Source organism: Ylistrum balloti, unplaced genomic scaffold (assembly GCF_031769215.1).
Source record: "Ylistrum balloti isolate Yb309-2 unplaced genomic scaffold, AGI_CSIRO_Ybal_v1 Utg371768, whole genome shotgun sequence".
Taxonomy (NCBI): Eukaryota; Metazoa; Mollusca; class Bivalvia; order Pectinida; family Pectinidae; genus Ylistrum; species Ylistrum balloti.
The window spans coordinates 471-25,572 of record NW_026782885.1 but is presented as its reverse complement, the minus strand read 5'-3'; the positions used below and the strand labels follow the sequence as shown (position 1 = coordinate 25,572).

The window sequence follows — 25,102 nt, the reverse complement described above, 5'->3', positions numbered from 1 at the left end:
ATAATTTTACAATTTTAAAAAGAAAGAAAATAACGACTGTGAAAACATATTTGATAGCAGGTATTTTGAAGGTAGTGAAAATTGAAATCATCTAATTCAATATTAAGTGTTTTTCAGTAAATCAGAGATGCAGCATCAACAGTCAGGACTCTGTAAACCTGAAGATTTTATTTGTTTACATATTTTGGATGGCTTGACCTATGGTCTTCAGAATAATTTTACATAAATGATATTTGCAATTTACATAATCACAGTTGTTCTGTAATAAGCCCATCTCCTTACATCAGTAAGTGATTCTATCTCTCCTCCCCACATGTAGGCTTATTACAAAATGATTGTATATTCAAGCACCAAATTTCTGTTCCTGCAATGATGGGGGAAAAAAGAATACCGACTTTTGTTCGTTCATGATTTGGCAACAATGGTGTTAACATAGAAATCACCTGTCCACAAACTCCAAGGCAAATCCCATGTAATCTTGTCTTTTCTTCTCTGTAGAGTCATCTTTGTACATTGTCTATCCTTTTTCTTGTTCAGAATTTTTATTTCTTTATTGTCAAATGAACAGGTCTACATGAACTGGTTCACACATTGTCAAATTAACAGGTCCACATGAATTGGTTCACTCATTGTCAAATGAACAGGTCTACATGAACTGGTTCACACATTGTCAAATGTACAGGTCCACATGAACTGGTTCACACATTGTCAAATGAACTGGTCCACATGAACTGGTTCACACATTGCCAAATGAACAAGTCCACATGAATTGGTTCACACATTGTCAAATGAACAGGTCCACATGAATTGGTTCACTAATTGTCAAATGAACAAGTCCACATGAATTGGTTCACTCATTGTCAAATGAACAGGTCCACATGGACTGGTTCACTTATTGTCAAATGAACAGGTCCACATGAACTGGTTCACACATTGTCAAATGAACAGGTCTACATGAACTGGTTCACACATTGTCAAATGAACAGGTCCACATGAACTGGTTCACACATTGTCAAATGAACAGGTCCACATGAACTGGTTCGCACATTGTCAAATGAACAGGTCTACAAGTATACATTTTGTCATTTTTCTTACCCCAAGGCCATGGTAATATTTCATTGCCAAAAACGACCATTTTTAAGCTTAACATCTATTATCAACGTTACTGGAACGGAACAATGTACTCCGTTGTTCCTTTTTATGCTGTGGTTGTGTGTTGCCCTTCACCCTTAGCTTGCTGACCTTGGCACAAGGTCAATGTCATGTTCCAGTCTACCACGTGCCATTCAAAGTCAGAATTCAAACAAGTCTTTGTTCTTGCCAACATCCTAGATATTTTATAAAATGTTTAACCATTTAATATGGAGCTTACTTGACCTGTAGCTGGCGTGTGTTGTTCACGTCACTAATTAATTAGCCAGGAATTCCTCGACTTTTTATAGATAACGAAATGATTTAGTAAGCTGGAAATGAGAGTCATCAATAGCAAAGACAGTCAATAACTTGTACAATGGGAAAAATGCACCAGATCTCCCTGCCTGTTGGTCAAGACAAGAATTATATACAGCCAAGCACCAGCGGATTCTTAATGTTAAATTATACCTGTCCAATACATTTCTGTGAAATATTGACATGAGATGCACATATTCCTGTATCGCTCATTATAATCAAAAATTAGAAAAATATATATATTATCACTGTGTAGAGCATTGTGGCTGTCTAAACATGTATATTCTTAACAAGAATTAAGCGTCAACGTTTATATTTGTTGGAGAAAACAATAACTAAAGAAACCCGCTCTAGAGAAGCGTGTTTGTCGAACTTAGCTTGTGAAGTGACTGTTTTGGTGATTTTTTTTTTCGGTCAGATGGGCCTGGGGGCCTGATCTTTCATGTCCCATTCCCCTTCGATCAGAACGGGGTTTCCCTATTTCAGAATTTATTGAATATATGTCATTAGTTTTAGTGATAGGTTAAATTTTCCGACAAGTGACGGACAATCCGAGAGAGAATGACGGAAACGTCCGATTGGTCTTTCTGATTGTTTGGCCAGCCAATCAGAGGAGCACAAAATTGTCGGTGAACACTTTTATTGTGGGTGGAATTCTGTTGAGCAGGCTTTGTAAACATCGTATGCTGATTGCAAGTTTTGTTTGTAATGTAAGTATATATCCATGATTATTTTATTGAAATCAAATTCATGATATTTTCCAGTATGTCTTTTGTTTCGTCTGTGTTGAAAATAGCTGTAGTCTTGCTGTTTAGCTCGTCATTTTGCTCGAAAGATCGAAATCAGCATGGTTCATTTTAGTAATCCTTTCAGAATAAATATGCATTATCATTCAAGAAAGCTTAAGTTTTGCTGGATAATCTGAACTGAGAGACGTTGAATTTTTTTCTGAAAAACATGAGATTTTGTCACTGGATTTTGATCATACATTCATATATGTTAATTACAAATGATATCGAAACAGACAAGTGTACATGTACACACGAGTACATAATGTGTATATACTTTGATACACTATATACCGCAGTGTCTATTGCTGTTTATCGACAAAATTTAAACCGAAATAATTTAAAATCTTTCCAAACGTTTGCATGTGGTTTACAAGAAGTACATATAAAACTAACAATGCTGAGCGAGACACGTGCACAGGTAAGAGTACTATACCTGTCGGGTAACAGTAACACGTGTTTTACGTGCAATTTATTACATCCAGCATATGCACGTGGCATAACACGTTTAATGTGTTCATTACAAGTGCATAAATTCTACCCCCCCCCAAAAAAAACCCAAAAAAAACAACAGTAACACGTGTTATACGTGCAATTCCCCGTCACTACATGACCTAAACGTATAACAGTCTGGCTTAAATATATATGTATATATATCTATGCTTTTATTTATATCTAGCATTTGCACGTGGCATAACACGTTTCATGTGTTTATTACAAGTGCATAAATTCTACTCCCTCCCAACCACCCCCCCCCCCCCACCAAAAAAAAAAAAAAAAAAATCTTACCCCCCCCCCCCCCCCCCCCCCAAAAAAAAAAAAAAACGAAAAAAAACAACACATATTCAAGTTTGTCACACAGCACTTTTTATGTGAAAAATATAAAAGCGAAACGCTGTTGGGTTTGAAGCGGATTTTACCTTGAATTGAAAAATTGAGACAAATTATTATGACATTCTTAACGGTCCGTCAACACATAAATGGTCATCAGGGCCATCAAACGGTAAAAACACACAGCGATCCACGGGAATAACAAAGAAGAAGGAAAGGTTGATGAGGGGAAGAGACATGCTTGGCTAGCAGGGAGGATAGGGAAATGAATGGTAACAAGGAGCCATAGGCAGGTTATCTGTAAAATGGTGTAGTATAGTTACAGTAAAATTCTGGATGCTACCATTGTATAGATGCTATATGTAATATCTGATTATTTCTTTACATCGTTCAGACTTCTGTACCAGTTATCAGGACAACTCTAGAGTAACATCAGACAATTTTTTCAGAGAACATCTGTTATTTGGACACCCGTCTCATGAATTTACCAATGAAATATTGAATGTATATTTCAAGAAATGTTTGTTGTCTTGGACTTAAATTTGACGACGTATTCTAAATCTGGACTTTCATTTTGTCTTTCAAGGCCAAATTTTAATTAGTCAAATACCATTCGAAATCGAATAACTACGCCGTACGTCCAGCGTGATTTTGATAGGGCCAAAGAAGTACGCGATTTTGGCATCTCTTTAATTCGTAAGGAGAATACAATATGTACGGCGCGAAGCATACACATCCGTTCTACAGATGCACGTGTAGCAAATGTCTCGACGCGAATTTTACTCGTTGGACGACCGGGAAAGGTTTTGGACTACCTGTATTTATATTGTATGGAGAAATTATGGCGCGATTTTTTTTTTACCTTTGCTGGAAATGTAACGAAGAAAGTAGGACAAGAATTCTGTCTAGGACAGAGAAAGTTTAGGCGTGGTGCAATTCTTTTGAAACATGAATATAAAAACTCGTTAGATGGAATAAAGATAATTTTCAAACGGAAAGGAAAGTTTGGAGTGAACTTTGCACGAAAAAAGTTGGTACAGAGAGAAAAAATTGTAAACTTTGTTTTGGTAAGTTTAATATATGAACAACAGTATCAGTAATTACATTATCAATTCCCAACATACACCTCCAACCCTACAACCATATCCACCCCACCATTCCCAGCGATCCCCTGATATACACAAACCATTTCCCTGAGATAGACGAACCATTCCCCTGTGATACACGAACCATTTCCCTGTGATACACAAACCATTTCCCTGTGATACATGAATTATGCCTTGTGATACACAAACCATTCCCCTGTGATACACGAGCCATTCCCATGTGACACACGAGCCATTCCCTTGTGATACATGAACCATTCTCCTTTGATACAAAAACTATTTCCGTGTGATACACGAGCCATTCCCTTGTGATACACAAACCATTCCCCAGTGATACACAAACCATTTCCCTATGATACACGAATTATCCCTTGTGATACACGAATTATCCCTTGTGATACACAAACCATTCCCCTGTGATACATGAACCATTCCCCTGTGATACACGAATTATCCCTTGTGATACACAAACCATTCCCCTGTGATACACAAACCGTTCACTGTGTAGAGCATGGTAGCAATCTGAAAAGTATTTTCTTAACAAGAATTAAGCGTCAAAGATGATAATTGTTGGAGAAAACAATGACTATAGAAACCCGCTCTAAAAAAACATGTTTGTCAAACTTAGTTTGTGAGGTGACTGTTTTGGTGATTTTTTTCGGTCAGATAGGCCTGGGGGCCTGATCTTTCATGTCCCATTCCCCTTCGATCAGAATGACGTTTCCCTAATTCAGAATTCATTAAATATATGTCGTTAGTTTTAGTGATAGGTTGAATTTGACGGACAATCGGAGAGAGAATGACGGAAACGTCCGATTGGTCTTTCTGATTGTTTGGCCAGCCAATCAGAGGAGCACAAAATTGTCGGTGAACACTTTTATTGTGGGTGAAATTTTGTTGAGCAGGCTTTGTAAACATCGTATGCTGATCGCAAGTTTTGTTTGTAATGTAAGTATATATCCATGATTATTTTATTGAAATCAAATTCATGATATTTTCAAGTATGTCTTTTGTTTCGTCTGTGTTGAAAATAGCTGTAGTCTTGCTGTTTAGCTCGTCATTTGCTCGAAAGATCGAAATCTGCATGTTTCAATTTAGTAATCCTTTCAGAATAAATATGCATTATCATTCAAGAAAGGTTAAATTTTGCTGAATAATCTGAACTAAGTGACGTTGAAATTTTTTTCTGAAAAACATAAGATTTTGTCACTGGATTTTGATCATACATTCATATATGTTCATTACAAATGATATCGAAACAGACAAGTATACATGTACACACGAGTACATAATGTGTATATACTCTGAAACACTATATACCACAGAGTCTATTGCTGTTTATCGACAAAATTTAAACCGAAATAATTCAAAATCTTTCCAAACGATATAAAACTAACAATGCTGAGCGAGACACGTGCACAGGTAAGAGTACTATACCTGTCGAGTAACAGTAACACGTGTGTTACGTGCAAATTATTACATTCAGTATATGCACGTGGCATAACACTTTTAATGTGTTCATTACAAGTGCATAAATTGTAAATTGTAAACCCCCCCCCCCACAAAAAAAAAAAAAAAAAACCCAACACATATTCAAGTTTGTCACACAGCACTTTTTTATGTAAGAAATATAAAAGCGAAACGCTGTTGGGTTTGAAGTTGATTTTACCTTGAATTGAAAAAATGAGACATATTATTATTACATTCTTAACGGCCCGTCAACACATAAATGGTCATCAGGGCCATCAAACGGTAAAAACACACAGCGATCCACGGGAATAACAAAGAAGAAGGAAAGGTTGATGAGGGGAAGAGACATGCTTGGCTAGCAGGGAGGATAGGGAAATGAATGGTAACAAGGAGCCATAGGCAGGTTATCTGTAAAATGGTATAGTATAGTTATAGTAAAATTCTGGATGCTACCATTGTATAGATGCTATATGTAATATCTGATTATTTCTTTACATCGTTCAGACTTCAGTACCTGTTATCAGGACAACTCTGTAGTAACATCAGACAATTTTTTTCAGAGAACATCTGTTATTTGGACACCCGTCTCATGAATTTACCAATGAAATATTGAATGTATATTTCAAGAAATGTTTGTTGTCTTGGACTTAAATTTGACGAAGTATTCTAGATTTGGACTTTCATTTTGTCTTTCAAGGCCAAATTTTAATTAGTCAAATACAATTCGATATCGAATACGTCCAGCGTTGTTTTTATAGGGCCAAAGAAGTACGCGAATTTGGCATCCCTTTAATTCGTATATACAATATGTATACAGAATACAATATGTACGGCGCGAAGCATACACATCCGTTCTACAGATGCACGTGTAGCAAATGTCTCGACGCGAATTTTACTCGTTGGACGACCGGGAAAGGTTTTGGACTATCTGTATTTATATTGTATGGAGAAATTACAGCGCGATTCTTTTTACCTTTGCTGGAAATGTAATGACGAAAGTAGGACAAGAATTCTGTCTAGGACAGAGAAAGTTTACGCGTGGTGCAATTCTTTTGAAACATGAATAATAAAATTCGTTAGATGGAATAAAGACGAAAAGGAAAGTTTGGAGTGGACTTTGCCAGAATAAAGTTGGTTCAGAGAGAAAATTTGTAAATTTTCTTTTGGTAAGTTTAATATATGAACAACAGTATCAGTAATTACATTAACAAGTCCCAACATACACCTCCAACCCTACCCCCATATCCACCCCACCATTCCCAGCGACCCCCTGATATACACAAACCATTCCCCCTGTGATACACAAACCATTCCCCTGTGATACACAAACCATTCCCCCTGTGATACACAAACCATTTCCCTGTGAAACACGAATTATCCCTGTGATACACAAACCATTTCCCTGTGATACACAACCCATTCCCCCTGTGATGCACAAACCATTTCCCTGAGATACACAAACCATTTCCCTGTGATACACAACCAATTCCCCCTGTGATGCACAAACCATTTCCCTGTGATACACAAACCATTTCCCTGTGATACACAAACCCTTCCCCTGTGATACACAAACCATTTCCCTGTGATACACAAACCATTCCCCTGTGATACACAAACCATTCCCCCTGAGATACACAAACCATTTCCCTGTGATACACAAACCATCCCCCTGTGATACACAAACCATTCCCCCTGAGATACACAAACCCTTCCCCTGTGATACACAAACCATTTCCCTGTGATACACAAACAATTTCCCTGTGATACACAACCAATTCCCCCTGTGATACACAAACCATTCCCCCTGAGATACACAAACCATTTCCCTGTGATACACAAACCATCCCCCTGTGATACACAAACCATTTCCCTGTGATACACAAACCATTCCCCTGTGATACACAAACCATTCCCCTGTGGTACACAAACCATTCCCCCTGAGATACACAAACCATTTCCCTGTGATACACAAACCATCCCCCTGTGATACACAAACCATTCCCCCTGAGATACACAAACCCTTCCCCTGTGATACACAAACCATTTCCCTGTGATACACAAACCCTTCCCCTGTGATACACAAACCATTTCCCTGTGATACACAAACCATTCCCCCTGAGATACACAAACCATTTCCCTGTGATACACAAACCACAAACACAAACCCTTCCCCTGTGATACACAAACCATTTCCCTGTGAAACACGAATTATCCCTGTGATACACAAACCATTTCCCTGTGATACACAACCCATTCCCCCTGTGATGCACAAACCATTCCCCTGTGATACATGAACCATTCCCCCTGTGATACACAAACCATTTCCCTGAGATACACAACCCATTCCCCCTGTGATGCACAAATCATTCCCCTGTGATACATGAACCATTCCCCTGTGATGCACAAACCATTTCCCTGAGATACACAAACCCTTCCCCTGTGATACACAAACCCTTCCCCCGTGATACACAAACCATTTCCCTGTGATACACAACCAATTCCCCCTGTGATGCACAAACCATTTCCCTGAGATACACAAACCATTTCCCTGTGATACACAAACCCTTCCCCTGTGATACACAAACCATTTCCCTGTGATACACAAACCATTTCCCTGTGATACACAAACCATTCCCCCTGTGATACACAAACCATTTGTGATACACAAACCATTTCCCTGTGATACACAAACCATCCCCCTGTGATACACAAACCATTTCCCTGTGATACACAAACCATTTCCCTGTGATAAACAAACCATTTCCCTGTGATACACAAACCATTCCCCTGTGATACACAAACCATTCCCCTGTGATACACAAACCATTCCCCCTGAGGTACACAAACCATTTCCCTGTGATACACAAACCATCCCCCTGTGATACACAAACCATTTCCCTGAGATACATGAACCATTCCCCCTGAGATACACAAACCCTTCCCCTGTGATACACAAACCATTTCCCTGTGATACACAACCAATTCCCCCTGTGATGCACAAACCATTCCCCCTGTGATACACAAACCCTTCCCCTGTGATACACAAATCATTTCCCTGTGATACACAAACCATTTCCCTGTGATACACAAACCATTTCCCTGTGATACACAAACTACACGAATTATCCCTTGTGATACACAAACCATTCCCCTGTGAAACACCCCCTTGTGATACACAAACAATTTCCCTGCAATTTCCCTGTGATACACAAACCATTTCCCTGTGATACACAAACCATTCCCCCTGTGATACACAAACCATTCCCCCTGTGATACACAAACCATTCCCCTGTGATACACAAACCATTCCCCTGTGATACACAAACCATTTTCCTGAGATACACAAACCATTCCCCTGTGATACACAAATCCCTGTGATACACAAACCATTCCCCTGTGATACACAAACCACAAACACAAACCCTTCCCCTGTGATACACAAACCATTTCCCTGTGATACACGAATTATCCCTTGTGATACACAAACCATTCCCCTGTGAAACACGAATTATCCCTTGTGATACACAAACCATTTCCCTGCAATTTCCCTGTGATACACAAACCATTTCCCTGTGATACACAAACCATTCCCCCTGTGATACACAAACCATACCCCCTGAGATACACAAACCATTTCCCTGTGATACACAAACCACAAACACAAACCCTTCCCCTGTGATACACAAACCATTTCCCTGTGATACACGAATTATCCCTTGTGATACACAAACCATTCCCCTGTGAAACACGAATTATCCCTTGTGATACACAAACCATTTCCCTGCAATTTCCCTGTGATACACAAACCATTTCCCTGTGATACACAAACCATTCCCCCTGTGATACACAAACCATTCCCCCTGTGATACACAAACCATTTCCCTGTGATACACAAACCATTCCCCCGTGATACACAAACCATTTCCCTGTGATACACAACCAATTCCCCCTGTGATGCACAAACCATTTCCCTGAGATACATAAACCATTTCCCTGTGATACACAAACCCTTCCCCTGTGATACACAAACCATTTCCCTGTGATACACAAACCATTTCCCTGTGATACACAAACCATTCCCCCTGTGATACACAAACCATTCCCCCTGAGATACACAAACCATTTCCCTGTGATACACAAACCATTTCCCTGTGATACACAAACCATTTCCCTGTGATAAACAAACCATTTCCCTGTGATACACAAACCATTCCCCTGTGATACACAAACCATTCCCCTGTGATACACAAACCATTCCCCCTGAGATACACAAACCATTTCCCTGTGATACACAAACCATTCCCCTGTGATACATTAACCATTCCCCTGAGATACATGAACCATTCCCCCTGTGATACACAAACCCTTCCCCTGTGATACACAAACCATTTCCCTGTGATACACAACCAATTCCCCCTGTGATGCACAAACCATTCCCCCTGTGATACACAAACCCTTCCCCTGTGATACACAAACCATTTCCCTGTGATACACAAACCATTCCCCTGTGATACACAAACCATTTCCCTGTGATACACAAACCATTTCCCTGTGATACACAAACTATTTCCCTGTGATACACGAATTATCCCTTGTGATACACAAACCATTCCCCTGTGAAACACGAATTATCCCTTGTGATACACAAACCATTTCCCTGCAATTTCCCTGTGATACACAAACCATTTCCCTGTGATACACAAACCATTCCCCCTGTGATACACAAACCATTCCCCCTGTGATACACAAACCATTCCCCTGTGATACACAAACCATTCCCCTGTGATACACAAACCATTTTCCTGAGATACACAAACCATTCCCCTGTGATACACGAATTATCCCTGTGATACACAAACCATTCCCCTGTGATACACAAACCACAAACACAAACCCTTCCCCTGTGATACACAAACCATTTCCCTGTGAACCATTTCCCTGTGATACACAAACCATTCCCCTGTGAAACACGAATTATCCCTTGTGATACACAAACCATTTCCCTGCAATTTCCCTGTGATACACAAACCATTTCCCTGTGATACACAAACCATTCCCCCTGTGATACACAAACCATTCCCCCTGAGATACACAAACCATTTCCCTGTGATACACAAACCACAAACACAAACCCTTCCCCTGTGATACACAAACCATTTCCCTGTGATACACGAATTATCCCTTGTGATACACAAACCATTCCCCTGTGAAACACGAATTATCCCTTGTGATACACAAACCATTTCCCTGCAATTTCCCTGTGATACACAAACCATTTCCCTGTGATACACAAACCATTCCCCTGTGAAACACGAATTATCCCTTGTGATACACAAACCATTTCCCTGCAATTTCCCTGTGATACACAAACCATTTCCCTGTGATACACAAACCATTTCCCTGTGATACACAAACCATTCCCCTGTGATACACAAACCATTCCCCCTGAGATACACAAACCATTTCCCTGTGATACACAAACCATTCCCCTGTGATACACAAACCATTACCCTGTGATACACAAACCATTATCCCTGTGATACACAAACCATTCCCCTGTGATACACACACCACAAACACAAACCCTTCCCCTGTGATACACAAACCATTTCCCTATGATACACGAATTATACACAAACCATTCCCCTGTGATACACAAACCATTCCCCTGTGATACACAAACCAATTATCCCTTGTGATACACAAACCATTTCCCTGTGATACACAAACCATTTCCCTGTGATACACAAACCATTTCCCTGCCATGATACACAAACCATTTCCCTATGATACACAAACCATTTCCCTGCACAAACCATTCGCCCTGTGATACACAAACCATTCCACTGTGATACACAAACCATTTCCCTGTGATACACAAACTATTTCCCTGTGATACACGATTATCCCTTGTGATACACAAACCATTCCCCTGTGAAACACAAATTATCCCTTGTGATACACAAACCATTTCCCTGCAATTTCCCTGTGATACACAAACCATTTCCCTGTGATACACAAACCATTCCCCCTGTGATACACAAACCATTCCCCACAAACCATGTGATACACAAACCATTTCTGATACACAAACCATTTCCCTGCTATACACAAACCATTCCCCTGTGATACACAAACCATTTTTCCCTGTGATACACAAACCATTCCCCTGTGATACACACGTGTTAATTATGCCCCTGTGATACACGAACCATTCGTTCCCTTGCGCTACGTGATTCGTTCCCCTGTGATACACAAATTATGCCCCTCGACACGTGATTTGTTCACCTGCGCTACGTGATCCGTTCCCTTGTGTTACACGAACAGTTCCCAATGACATATGAATCTTTCCAATCACGTGATACCTAATAGTTATACTGTGTTACAAGAACCGTTCTGTTGTGATACAAAACACGTTAGCTACCGTGTGGTGAAAAAGCTACTGTTTGCTAAATACACATGGTAATATGGCCATATTAGACAAGAAAATGCTACCGGAAGTTCAACATATAACCACTTCTACATGCCCGACTGATGAAAAGAATGACAAAAAGTTCCAATGTTCATCCAAAAACTAAGACGAGGGTAAATTTTCACCGCGCAGAGTTAAAACTGACAGAAGAGTTACACGGCGAAAAACTGAAAATATAGAAACCTTTGCCGTACTGGTGACACTTGGACAACTATAAACTTCCGTTGTGGAGTCAAAAATTTAGAAAAAAGGAAAACTTCCGCTGTGCAGTGTAACAACCCCAGAGAAGGGTTAAACTTACGTTGTACAGTGTAAAAACTGAAGAGTTGGATTAAACTTCCGCAATGATTTTTTATTGAAAATAGTAAAATCTCCGCCTTACTGTGAAGACTTGGACCAGAGTAAATTCCTGCTACACTTTGAAACACTTGTCCCTGGTTCAAAGGCTGGTTAGAAATAACCAGTGGTTAGTGAAAATTGTTAAACATGAATTAATCAAAAGTGGAAACGTAATTTATAATATCACAGTTTTGTAGATTTATTGAGGCGGTTCAGATTGATTTATTTTGAGTGAATTTCTCATTCTTCACTAACCACTGGTTAAATCTTAACTTTCGAAAGACCGGGACCTGGATAACAGTTAAACTTATACTGTACATTGAAACACCTGGACAACAGTTAAACTTATGCTGTACAATGAAACTCCTGGACAACAGATAAACTTTGCTGTAAAATGAAACTCCTGGACAACAGATAAACTTATGCTGTACAATGAAACTCCTGGACAACAGATAAACTTATGCTGTACAATGAAACTCCTGGACAACAGATAAACTTATGCTGTACAATGAAACTCCTGGACAACAGATAAACTTATGCTGTACATTGAAACACCTAGAAAATATGGCATAAATATTGCTAATTTTCTGGAAAGATACCAGCATCCAAACAATATCTAAATATTAATGACAAAGAAAACCTTTTATGTCATTGAGTTGTGTATGTCTGTTATGTCATTGAGTTGTGTATGTCTGTTATGTCATTGAGTTGTGTATGTCTTATGTCATTGAGTTGTGTAGATGTGTAAGATTTTATTAGTTTGCGGACAATTTTCCAAAAGTTTCCAGGATTCAAAGTAGAATAACGTTCTACAATACCATATATATCCGCATAGAATTTTTTTTTGTATTTTTTAATCGCCCTGCGTCCGTGGTCCGTCCGTCCGTAAACAATTTTTGTTATCGCTATTTCTAAAAATGTAATGTATGGATCTTTCTCAAATTGCATATGGAGGTTCCTCTTGGTCCCTAGTTGTGCCCGTTTGATTTTGGGACTGATAAAAAAACCCAAATGACCGACAGGCAGCCATCATGATTTTTTTCAATGAAGTTTGTTACTGCTATTTCTAAGTAAAGGACGGATCTCTCCCAAATTTCGTCCTATAAATTTCGGTTTGTCGATGAGTACGTTAGTCATGTAAAAGGTGTGTATAATACCATATACAACATGCGTGTTTTCTGCAGTTAAAAAGTTCACATAGTATTAGTTGGGCGATATGAATGTTGGGTTTCCTGAATAGCAGTGTCTCTAGAATTCTGGAAATTATACCAAAAAAAGAAATGTGCGATATCAGGAGGCCTATACAGAGTACACAGAAAATATTTTTATTTGGAATCTGAATCGCCGTCCAAATAACCCACTTCCAAATTTTAAGTCAGCTCTACGACGGGTGTACAAGAAAGTGGATGTATACACAACTACTCCCCCCTCCCAGAGTTCCACAAATAGTTACAACGAAATGTCTTCCGCTGTACGTTGAAATATTGGGGAAAAATTCATCTGAACAATGTGCAGTGAAACACTCGGAGAGACGGTTGTAGACTTCCGATTTACAATGAAACACTAAGAAAAACAGTTTAACTGCAGTTATGCAATAAGATACTACATTGAAAAACTTGAGAACGGTAGACCCGTTATACATTGAAACACTTGAGAGCAGTAGACCATATTTATACATTGAAACACTTGAGAACAATAGACCATATCTATACATTGAAACACTTGAGAACTGTAGACCATATTTATATATTGAAACACTTGAGAACAGTAGACCATATCTATACATTGAAACACTTGAGAACGGTAGACCATATCTATACATTGAAACACTTGAGAACGGTAGACCATATCTATACATTGAAACACTTGAGAACGGTAGACCATATTTATACATTGAAACACTTGAGAACAGTAGACCATATTTATGCATTGAAACACTTGAGAACGGTAGACCATATTTATATATTGAAACACTTGAGAACGGTAGACCATATTTATGCATTGAAACACTTGAGAACTGTAGACCATATTTATATATTGAAACACTTGAGAACGGTAGACCATATTTATGCATTGAAACTCTTGAGAACTGTAGACCATATTTATGCATTGAAACTCTTGAGAACAGTAGACCATATTTATGCATTGAAACACTTGAGAACAGTAGACCATATTTATACATTGAAACACTTGAGAACAATAGACCATATTTATACATTGAAACACTTGAGAACGGTAGACCATATTTATACATTGAAACACTTGAGAACGGTAGACCATATCTATACATTGAAACACTTGAGAACAGTAGACCATATCTATACATTGAAACAGTTCGAGAGCAGTAAAACTTCCACGGTACATTGTACTATTTGAGGAAAGTAGAATGTCTGATGTACATTGAAACACTTGAACATATTTGCACATTTAAAACAACAGAACTTTCGCTGTACATTGAAATACTCGATATCAGTGAAATTATGTTTTACATTGTTGATTAAAACTGTCCGGTGTATAGAGGAACAACTTGAGTGGTAATTTGAAATGATTAGACACATTAACAGTAAAACGTACGATGTACAACGGAACAGTTGCAGAAAATTTGGACAATACGTGGCAGTGAAACCTGTCGTTTGTAAGATTCTTTGATTCGGGGATAAAAGCTAATGGTGTACTTCCCAAATACCCTAGATACTATGATTTTCAATCATATCAAATAGTAGCTTGATCTCATCCAACAGCAGAAATACAGGTAAGAAAACATTTCTAAATAAAGGTATTTTTTTTCCTGATTTGAAGAACTGAAACACTTGTTAATAAAGATATGTTTATTAATCTGGATAACTGCGTGTAAATCGGGATCATTTAAACTATCACTGAAACGCTTGTTAATCAATGTCAATCGAACGTTTTCCCTTATCTATTTCACGAATACGCGGTTAGTCGAAACCTTAAATATTTGTCACTAAAACGATTGTAAAACCAAAAGCAGCTGAGAACACCTTTCTATGTAAAGGTCAAACGTTTTTCCCCTGATTTGTGTGTTTTTCTCTGATCAGTCACTAAAACTAATGTAAGGGTTAGTCAAACGTATTTCTATCAAGCTAAAAAAAAATAATTTCCATGAAACTTACTAAAACGCTATTACATCATCGATAAAACGTTTGTAAATCAGGGTAAGAAAAACGCTTTTATCTGATCAACACGCTTGGAAATCAGGGCCAGTCAAACGCTTTCATCTATTCAGTGTCATTTAAACGCTTAAAATTTAAGGTCAGATAAGCGCTTTTTCTGATCGTCATAAATCGGTGTCACTAAAACACATGAAAATCAGGATCAGTCAAATGCTTATATCTCATCAGCGTTGCTAAACGCTTGAAAATCAGGGTCAGTCGAATGCTTTTATCTGATCAGTGTCACTTAAACGCTTGTAAATCAGGGTCAATAGTCCATTTGCATAAACCGCCATATAAATAAGGGGCGATAATCCGAAGAGTAGTAGTCACGTGACACCCGACATTCCAATCGTGTATCCAGTGTAAACAAATCCGGTCGGAATTCTAACCTATGAAAAATGTCGATATCCCGATTTAGTTCACTGAAAGTACCAGAGTTAAAAGAGTATTTGTCTAGGAGAGGTATATCTGTCACTGGAATTTTAAAGAATAAGCTTGTTAACCTGTGTGAAGCCGTAGAAACACTCAATTTACCGGTGGACCCAGACTGTCTATCGTGCAAAGACGACTCTACGGTTACATTAGATAAAATTCGGTCTGTAGGTTGTCCGTTCGACAATCCGTTTACAGCACCAGGTTATACCTCAGATTTTTCGAATATACCAGATTTTTCTTTGTATGACTTGTTTAACTACCTCATCAACAGCAAGGCAGATTATGACAAAAAGAAACTCAAAGCATACAAATCTTGTGACGATTACAGACTCTTTATTGACGGTCACATTGAAGAACTGTTGTTCAATGAGCTGAAGTCATATCCAGTTTGTCTGTTTAAAGCTAAATGTAAACCAACACAGAGAGAAGTGACTTACCTCAATAAAAAACACTATGATCTTTGGATTCTGATTGAAAAAGAACATAGTGAGGTCAAAGCAGCATACTGTACATGTACAGGAGGGTAAGCTTACAATTAGTCAACAAGATTCAGATAATAAAAAATAATTTTGTTCTATGACCTGCTCTCGTCTTATTCAAACTTCACTTCTATTTCTATTTCAATTCTATTTGAAATAGCATCCAAGGTGGTAAAACTACATATAAACTTTCAGAAGCTGTCATCAGTGAACGTTTATATACATTTTTTACGGCAAAGAAAATACACATATACAGTCACTGTATTACAGACAATACATGTGTATTTAAATCAATGGTGAAAATTCAACAAATACATTGGCAAAACAATGCATGAATCTCAGGAAAAATAATATAAATTGATATATACATTGTGTGTAAAGCTAAATTTTCTGCTGAAAACCAATTTATCTCCCTGGCCAATATCATTTCCAATACAACTGATCAATAGTTGGTACTGATCTTGATAAAAAAATATACTTTATTACATGCTTACAGGGCAGATGGAGCATGCCGACATGTTTCTGCTGCATTATATGAGTTAGAAAACTTTGAGCAGAAGTCTGTAACTGATGGTGAAAACCAGTGGGCAAAAAGGCCTCACCTTCATGATAATCCTGTACCGGTTAAAAAGCTGAAAGTGGTAAAGGCCAAGTGAGTGTATTCAACAAAAAATTACACTTTCAAATAACATGTACATGTAAAAGTAAATATAAGTTAAAGTTGCCAATTCCTGTTGCAAAGATGGGAACAATAATACAATTATTCAATAGTATTGAGAATCACTGTGGAAAACTACAGAATCCGTACCTGTTGTTAAAAAGCTGAAATAATGTAATATCTTTTTCTATTCTCTGATATAATTTTGATATGTATTTCACAAAAAAAAAGCTAAAAAAAAATAATTTCCATTTACTAAAACGCATTACATCATCGATAAAACATTTGTAAATCAGTATACAATTAAACGCAAAAAAGAATCACTGTGGAAAACTCATTGCTAAACAATTTAATAAATTACATGTATCAAATGAATCCGTCAGGGATTTTACTCAATATCATGTACCAGAGTTATTTGTCTAGGAGAGGTATATCTGTTCAGGTTTTTCTTGTTCCTGTGTGAAGCCGTTCAATATTTTTGATATCGTGCAAAGATACGGTTACATTAGATAAAATTCGGTCTTTTGTCCGTTCGATTTCACAAATGAATGAAACAAAAACAGACTCTTTATTGACGGTCACATTGAAGAACTGTTGTTCATGAGCTGAAGTCATATCCAGTTTGTCTGTTTAAAGCTAAATGTAAACCAACACAGAGAGAAGTGACTTACCTCAATAAAAAACACTATGATCTTTGGATTCTGATTGAAAAAGAACATAGTGAGGTTACTGTACATGTACAGGAGGGTAAGCTTACAATTAGTCAACAAGATTCAGATAATAAAAAATAATTTTGTTCTATGACCTGCTCTCGTCTTATTCAAACTTCACTTCTATTTCTATTTCAATTCTATTTGAAATAGCATCCAAGGTGGTAAAACTACATATAAACTTTCAGAAGCTGTCATCAGTGAACGTTTATATACATTTTTTACGGCAAAGAAAATACACATATACAGTCACTGTATTACAGACAATACATGTGTATTTAAATCAATGGTGAAAATTCAACAAATACATTGGCAAAACAATGCATGAATCTCAGGAAAAATAATATAAATTGATATATACATTGTGTGTAAAGCTAAATTTTCTGCTGAAAACCAATTTATCTCCCTGGCCAATATCATTTCCAATACAACTGATCAATAGTTGGTACTGATCTTGATAAAAAAATATACTTTATTACATGCTTACAGGGCAGATGGAGCATGCCGACATGTTTCTGCTGCATTATATGAGTTAGAAAACTTTGAGCAGAAGTCTGTAACTGATGGTGAAAACCAGTGGGCAAAAAGGCCTCACCTTCATGATAATCCTGTACCGGTTAAAAAGCTGAAAGTGGTAAAGGCCAAGTGAGTGTATTCAACAAAAAATTACACTTTCAAATAACATGTACATGTAAAAGTAAATATAAGTTAAAGTTGCCAATTCCTGTTGCACGCACATGATGGGAACAATAATATGAGAATGTACATGTGTATCTATTCAATTATTGAAAAAAGAATCACTGTGGAAAACTCACAAAAACAATTTAATAAATTACATGTATCATGATTGTCAGGGATTTTGAACTACACGTCTTGTTACCAGTACTGTTCAGGTTTTTCTTTTTCTATTCAATATAATTTTGATATGACATCATTTCACAAAAAAAAAAAAAACAAAAATATTCTATTTTAACGCAAGATACAACGTACATATGTATCAAAAAAGCAGAGGTTGTATCAAGTAATCTCTCTTTATATGGTAGATACAGCAGTCTGAATCAAAGTGATGAAAGTGTGTCAACTGCTTCATATGATCCCAGAATCCGCAGTCAGAGGGACATTACTACTCAGGATCAGATAACATCTTTTGCACAATCCCTCAAAGAGGTATCATATAAAATCACAGTAGTAAAATGTTTTCCCTTGTTTTACTTCTCTCTAAGATGAAAAGCACAAGTAAGAATTCAAACATTTTGAAATGCTCAATTACTAAATTTGAACTGGTAAATATTCTTATAGACCTACAGTAAATGTAAAGCTGAACAAAAGTCCCTGATAATAACTGCTTATTGAACTCCAAGTTATGAAATCTATTGTTATCGATTCCATTCTTACTTTGGGTTGTCTGATTGTACTAAATTCTGTTGGTCCACAGATTTCTCCAAATGCTCAAGCATTGGACTTGCTTGTTTTGGATGACCCAGATGAAAAAAATGGTACATGTACAAAACTTGATGAAAAATGTATGAAACTTTCTATCAGGCAAAATGTGAAGCAATATCTTGATCAAGAAGTTAACACAGACAGTGTAACGTCTACACACCTTTGCAAGGGTTTCTTAGAACAAGAACCAGGTTGTTTAACATTGTCATCTGATCAGGTAGAATACATTGAACAGGCAACTATTGGTCAAGTCCAAAACAAAACGTGGAATGCTTTCCGTATTGGTATGATTACTGCATCAAGTTTCAGAAAAGTTTGTGACACCATTGACAACAACAGAAATCCACCATCCTTACTCAAATCTTTACTTGGTAAATATGCAAGTGATGATGATATTGATCCAGCACCTCTTGAATGGGGCAAGAAAAATGAGCAAAAGGGTCATGATCTGTACATGCGAGCAAACAGAAGGAAGCATTTAGGATGCAAAATCACCCAAAAAGGCCTAACTGTTTATCCTTGTACATGTTATATAGGTTGCAGCAGTGATGGTGTTTTCTCCTGTAAATGTAAGAATCCATCTCATGAAAACAAAAATATTGAAATTAAATGTCCTTATTCATTAAGAAATGAAAATCCAAAGACGGCAGGTGTACATAAAGGATGTGAACTTATTGATGGGAAATGGGTGGTAGCAGAGAAAAGTGACTATTTCCATCAGATTCAGGCACATATGGGTATTCTGGAACTCTCTTCAACTGATTTGGTTATTTACACTCGCAAAGGCATCCATGTTGCTCACTGTGAATTCGACCAAATCTTCTTTGAAAATATGATTTACAAGGTGAAAACTTACTTTGAACAAAACTTGTTAAGTGCTTTGATCTCTGAAATACAAGCTGACGCACTGTAAAGCTCAACCAGGAAAATGAACTCTATATATAGATTGTCTAATCATCCTGGTAATTAAATCTACAAATCGGTGAAAGGGGCATTCCTGCATTCGGACATCAAAAACATGAAAGCTTTAGATTAACTTGAGAGTGAAATTGCAGTAATAATGTAAAGATAATAACTTTTACAACTGTGGAAAAATACTTATTTTCCTTTAAGTTTCATTTTTACAACCTAAAATCATTTCAAACAAAGGAGTGCCTCTTTAACATTTTCCTGACATAACTAAGGACTGCTTTTGTTTTACAGTAATTATCAGCAAGTTAACTGCACATAATGATCACACATGACCACTACTTTACAAGTTGGTTGTCCAAATTACACAGTGCTGCACAAACTAAAATAACATCATCAATTACATTTTTCAGTTTCAGACTTAAGACCCCTTGAAGTAGACTGAAGTTTTTTAAACGTCCTATTGCCCTCTCAACGTGAATTCTCGCATGAGCAATCCTCCTAGTTTTTGTTGTTGCTTTGCTGCAGAGTTGTCTTCCCATGGCAAATGGTGGCATATTTAGTGTAGCACCTCTTAAGGCAAGCTCTCCTCGGATAAGGAAACCCCGATCAGCCATAATGTCATCACCATATTCTATCTTTTCCAGAAAGCCACTTTGCAGAACTATGTTTTTATCTGATATGCTACCTGTAAAAGCCCCAGATACAAAACTGAATGATCCTGTGGGGGTTATTCCCATTAACACTTTTAAGGTATTGTGATGTTTGTATGCGGACCAGGTTATCCGTTGAGAGGAAGGCATACTGGGTTTCTGTATGAAAAACTCTGTGCAATCTATAACACACCTTGTGCGAGTAAACCACTTGAAACACTTTGGCAACTTCCTTCTACACTGTTCCCTAGATGGCCAACACACTAAAAACCTTAGCTCACGGGACATGAGACACATCCATGTAAAAATATCCGGCTAACAGAACTTGCTGATATACCAAACATCTGTCCCAGTGTGGTGTTGTCATACCCTTTTCTTAGTCGCAGAAGTGCCAAAAGGAATTCCTCCCATAATGATAGAGACCTTGGTCTTCCAACATTTGATACCTTAAATTAGAAATAGAAATTATTAATTGTGTGCTGCAGCTGATTAGTTAGCTGTGTGCATTTATTATTTTTGTTATAAAACCTGTAATTGTAGTCTTAAAAATAATCCTTAATTTCAGTAATACTAATTTCCATTGTAAAAAAATGATCCTTAAAATTTTAATTACATTTGTGGGTAGATGTACACTGTTTTCATTAATTTACCTCAACTTTGTCCTTATTTGTTTCTGCTCCACACCAGTAGGTCATGTTTTTAGCTTTATTTTTTAGCCATCCAAACACCAGTGAGAGCAATGCCATTGACAACCCTGAAAGAGCAATAAACAAAACTCAACATAATCCCAGTAAAAAGTTAATTATGTCTCCCCTTTGAATGAAGGGAGACATATTGTATAAGTACATTTTCTTGTTCTGGTTCTTCAAATAATATTTTGCCCAAGCCCAGTATGTAGTTGCATCACCTAAAGGAGATGTGCGCTGCACTTACAAAAGGTCACTCTGACCTTGACCTTTAGGTCAAAGGTAAAATATATTTTTTTGCTTGGGAAGGAGACGTATGTTTTTCGTCACCAAAACAACAGCATTGGCAAATAGTACTCATAATATGCTGTCATTTGGAATATGAATGCCTTTTCCTACAGGTTATGTACTTATTATTCTCTTCAGAAACATAAAAAAGGATATTTGAATCTTTAATTAATAATGCACTGTGCAACTTTAACTAAAACCAACCTGTGTAAAATTTGCATGAGGAGTCATCTTTAGTTACATTAGTTGCTGTCAGGTGTCGACGTATTAGGCCTTCATTTTGAAGCTGCTGATCGTCATAGTTCTTTAAGCAGTTGATAGTAAGATCTGTCTGAGTGCCAAAATTTCTGGTCTCCACACTATCTGTTTGTGTACCTCTCTCTCCTGGACCTCTGGGTTGAATAGTGTAGGCATGGTCACCTGTAGCAAAGGAATACTTATTATGGCGAAGAGACATGATCAAATTGTTGATATTTTACAGAAGATTTCTTAGTTGTTATATACACAACATGTTTGATACAACCAGCAATAACCAAGGAGAAATAATAAAATTGATAGAATTCAGCTGAATAATCATGTGAGTTGTTGTTTCCTATTCTTAAGACTTACTCAAGATACTGAATGAATTGTTGTGGTTTTCCTGCTGCATTATCAGTTTGGTGTCGTCAATTTGGCCTGTAACAAATTCAATATTGATATTCTAAATACCAGGTATTAACTAATCACAACATCAATTAATTAAACATAATAAATGATTATCTACAAGTAGTGATGTTCCTTTTATAGAAATGTACCAAAGTGCTTCACATTATTTAACTCTGAATTGACTTGAAAAGTGTATATTTTACCTCAAAATACATGACTCTGGAGAGGCAAGGTTTGAAGGTTCTTTAAGTTAATGATAATGAACTGTGTAATATGTAGCTATGTGTGGATTTTATTCCCAGTTACAATTCATAAAACTGATAACTCACATGTAGTCCTATAATATATGACTTCACAATTCTGTCTTGATATTAAACATTCGGCAGTAAATGGTAAATGTCAAAAATCTGAAAATAAAGGTTAAATATTATGACAGGATTGTTAAGTCATATATTATAGGACTAGTAATATTTGTCCAGTATACCTGTATATGTTTGCTTAGATTATTTTAGCCACACTAGCAGAATTTTGGAGCAACCTCCCCCCCAACCCCCCCAACCAAAAAAAAAATGTCAGAACCCTTCGGCTTCGGACTATATTCTACCTTACATGTGTATTGTTATGGATTTGAACGCTAATACTTACATTTCTTTATCACTGATGCTGGCAATGATCTGGACCTGGGGTATGGTCGAGCTCTTCTCTGTGCTCGTTTTATATCAATGGCCGTACCAGATGCCGGCAAAGGATTGGGATGGTCAATGGTAGGACCGTTTCCTCCAAAGAAATGCTTGCTGCATATGTAAGTGTGTTTGTTTACATTGGTAACCCCCCAGTTTTTACGCCCGCACAAGGAAACCCACAATCTACATTTTTCATGCTGTGTTTTAGGCTTGGGAAACGGTATGAAGAACACGTCCTGCATATGATCTGCATTTCTGTAGCGGTCGTCACTCCGACAATCACCCCAACAGCAGTGTTTCACCATGTTTACATTGGAATGTCAGACTCAACCGGAAGTGCAGTTTTGTCGGGTGTACACGTTTCTTCTCAGCTCCATGTTTATTTTTATTTTCAGAACGAGGCTGTCATATAACCAATACACGAGAGATTGAGAGATAACTCTTACGAGATTACAACTACTATAGATCATTACAACTCCCCTTTTGAAAATAGGTATTTTATCTTTAAAAGTTCATTTGTGATTGGAGGGAGCATATGATATATATGTAACTTGTATTTTGTGGTTAATTGACCATACTGAAACAAAATAGCTGAAATTAAACTGCATGTTGATACATGTCTGAAACTTAATATTTCTTTGTTCTTTATAAAATTGTCACAGTTTCTAACTAATAGTGTATATCCAACCCTCTTGATTGAGAATTATATATGGAACACAAGCAACAAATAAAATGTGATAATTTTGCAATTATGAGTTACCAAATTCACCAGAAGATAATGGACCAAAAATAGTTTTGATTTTGAACTCTTTACTGATGAATTTTATCAAGCATAACTACCAGGATCAGGATAGACTGTCCTGCCTGAGACCTAACATTAAAAGGGAGATTATTCTGCCCCTGTGCACTTCACATCTCATAATCTTTGAATCGTGCTGGCAGTTTCACACTTCTGCCGTATTTTGTCTTCATACTCAGAGAGTTCCGGTGGGCATTGCTAGTGCTGTCGCCTTATGCGTTGGCGTGTCACTAGGTTTCGTAGTTGATTCTTGCTCCATGAAATCAGGAATGTCCTCTGTGTTTCTCCTGAATGTTTCCTCTCGTGACTGAATGATGTCTCGACGATTTCGACGAAACTTCTCACCATCAGGTGTCACTACTGTGTAGGACCTCGGGTATTCAGAGTGATTATAAATGTTTCCTGGAGCTCCATTGTCCTCTGTGTTTAAAACGAATCTTATCTCCGTCATTTAATTCCGAAAGGCGTTTGGCTCCAATATCGAAATATTTTTTCTGCTTTTGCTGCGATTTCTGTCTGGTTTTCTGAACGTGTTCTGAAGACACTACACATGGTTGAAGTTTAAGTTGGGTAACTGGTAGCACAGATCTAAGCTCTCTGCTCATGAGTAGTTGTGCTGGTGATTCTGTATCCGTAGGCGAGTTCCTGTACTCGAGTAGAATACGGTATTTGCCCGTTAGCGTTGGTTTCTCAAGGATGCGTTTCATGGTTTGTACAGATTTCTCTGCTAAGCCGTTCGCTGAGCAAAATAGGGACTTGATGTTGTGTGTTTAAACTTCCACTTTGTCGCAAATGTTTTGAATTCGGATGAGGAATATTGTGGACCATTGTCGCTCCTCACTTCAAACGGTATTCCATGTCGTGCAAAGATAGATTTCAGGTGTGTTATTACTGTTACACTTTCAGTGTTCTCCAACTTTGCTACCTCAAAGTATCGGGAATAGTAATCAGTGACTATCAGGAAGTCTGACTGGTTCCATGAGAATAACTCGGTTCCCCACAACTTGCCACGGTCCACTTGGTACAGGTGTTGGCTTCAAAGGTTCTTTCTGATTGTTGTTCCTCATATCCATACAGGTAATA

The 25,102-nt window shown here is 37.4% G+C and overlaps 2 protein-coding genes across 2 annotated transcripts; one reads left to right on the top strand and one right to left on the bottom strand.

Annotated features, from left to right (window-relative positions):
• The first annotated feature begins 16,029 nt into the window (after positions 1-16,029).
• LOC132563554 (uncharacterized) lies at positions 16,030-17,201 on the top strand. Its single transcript, XM_060228295.1, has 2 exons — positions 16,030-16,589; positions 17,042-17,201. Exons 1-2 carry the CDS (start codon positions 16,030-16,032, stop codon positions 17,199-17,201), a joined length of 720 nt encoding a protein of 239 aa, XP_060084278.1.
• Positions 17,202-22,085: 4,884 nt separating this feature from the next.
• LOC132563553 (uncharacterized) lies at positions 22,086-23,525 on the bottom strand. The gene is made up of 3 exons (XM_060228294.1): positions 23,183-23,525; positions 22,502-22,567; positions 22,086-22,312 (listed from the first exon to the last, which is right to left on the bottom strand). The coding sequence occupies exons 1-3, from the start codon at positions 23,523-23,525 to the stop codon at positions 22,086-22,088; spliced, it is 636 nt and encodes a 211-aa protein (XP_060084277.1).
• Between the last annotated feature and the right edge of the window lie 1,577 nt (positions 23,526-25,102).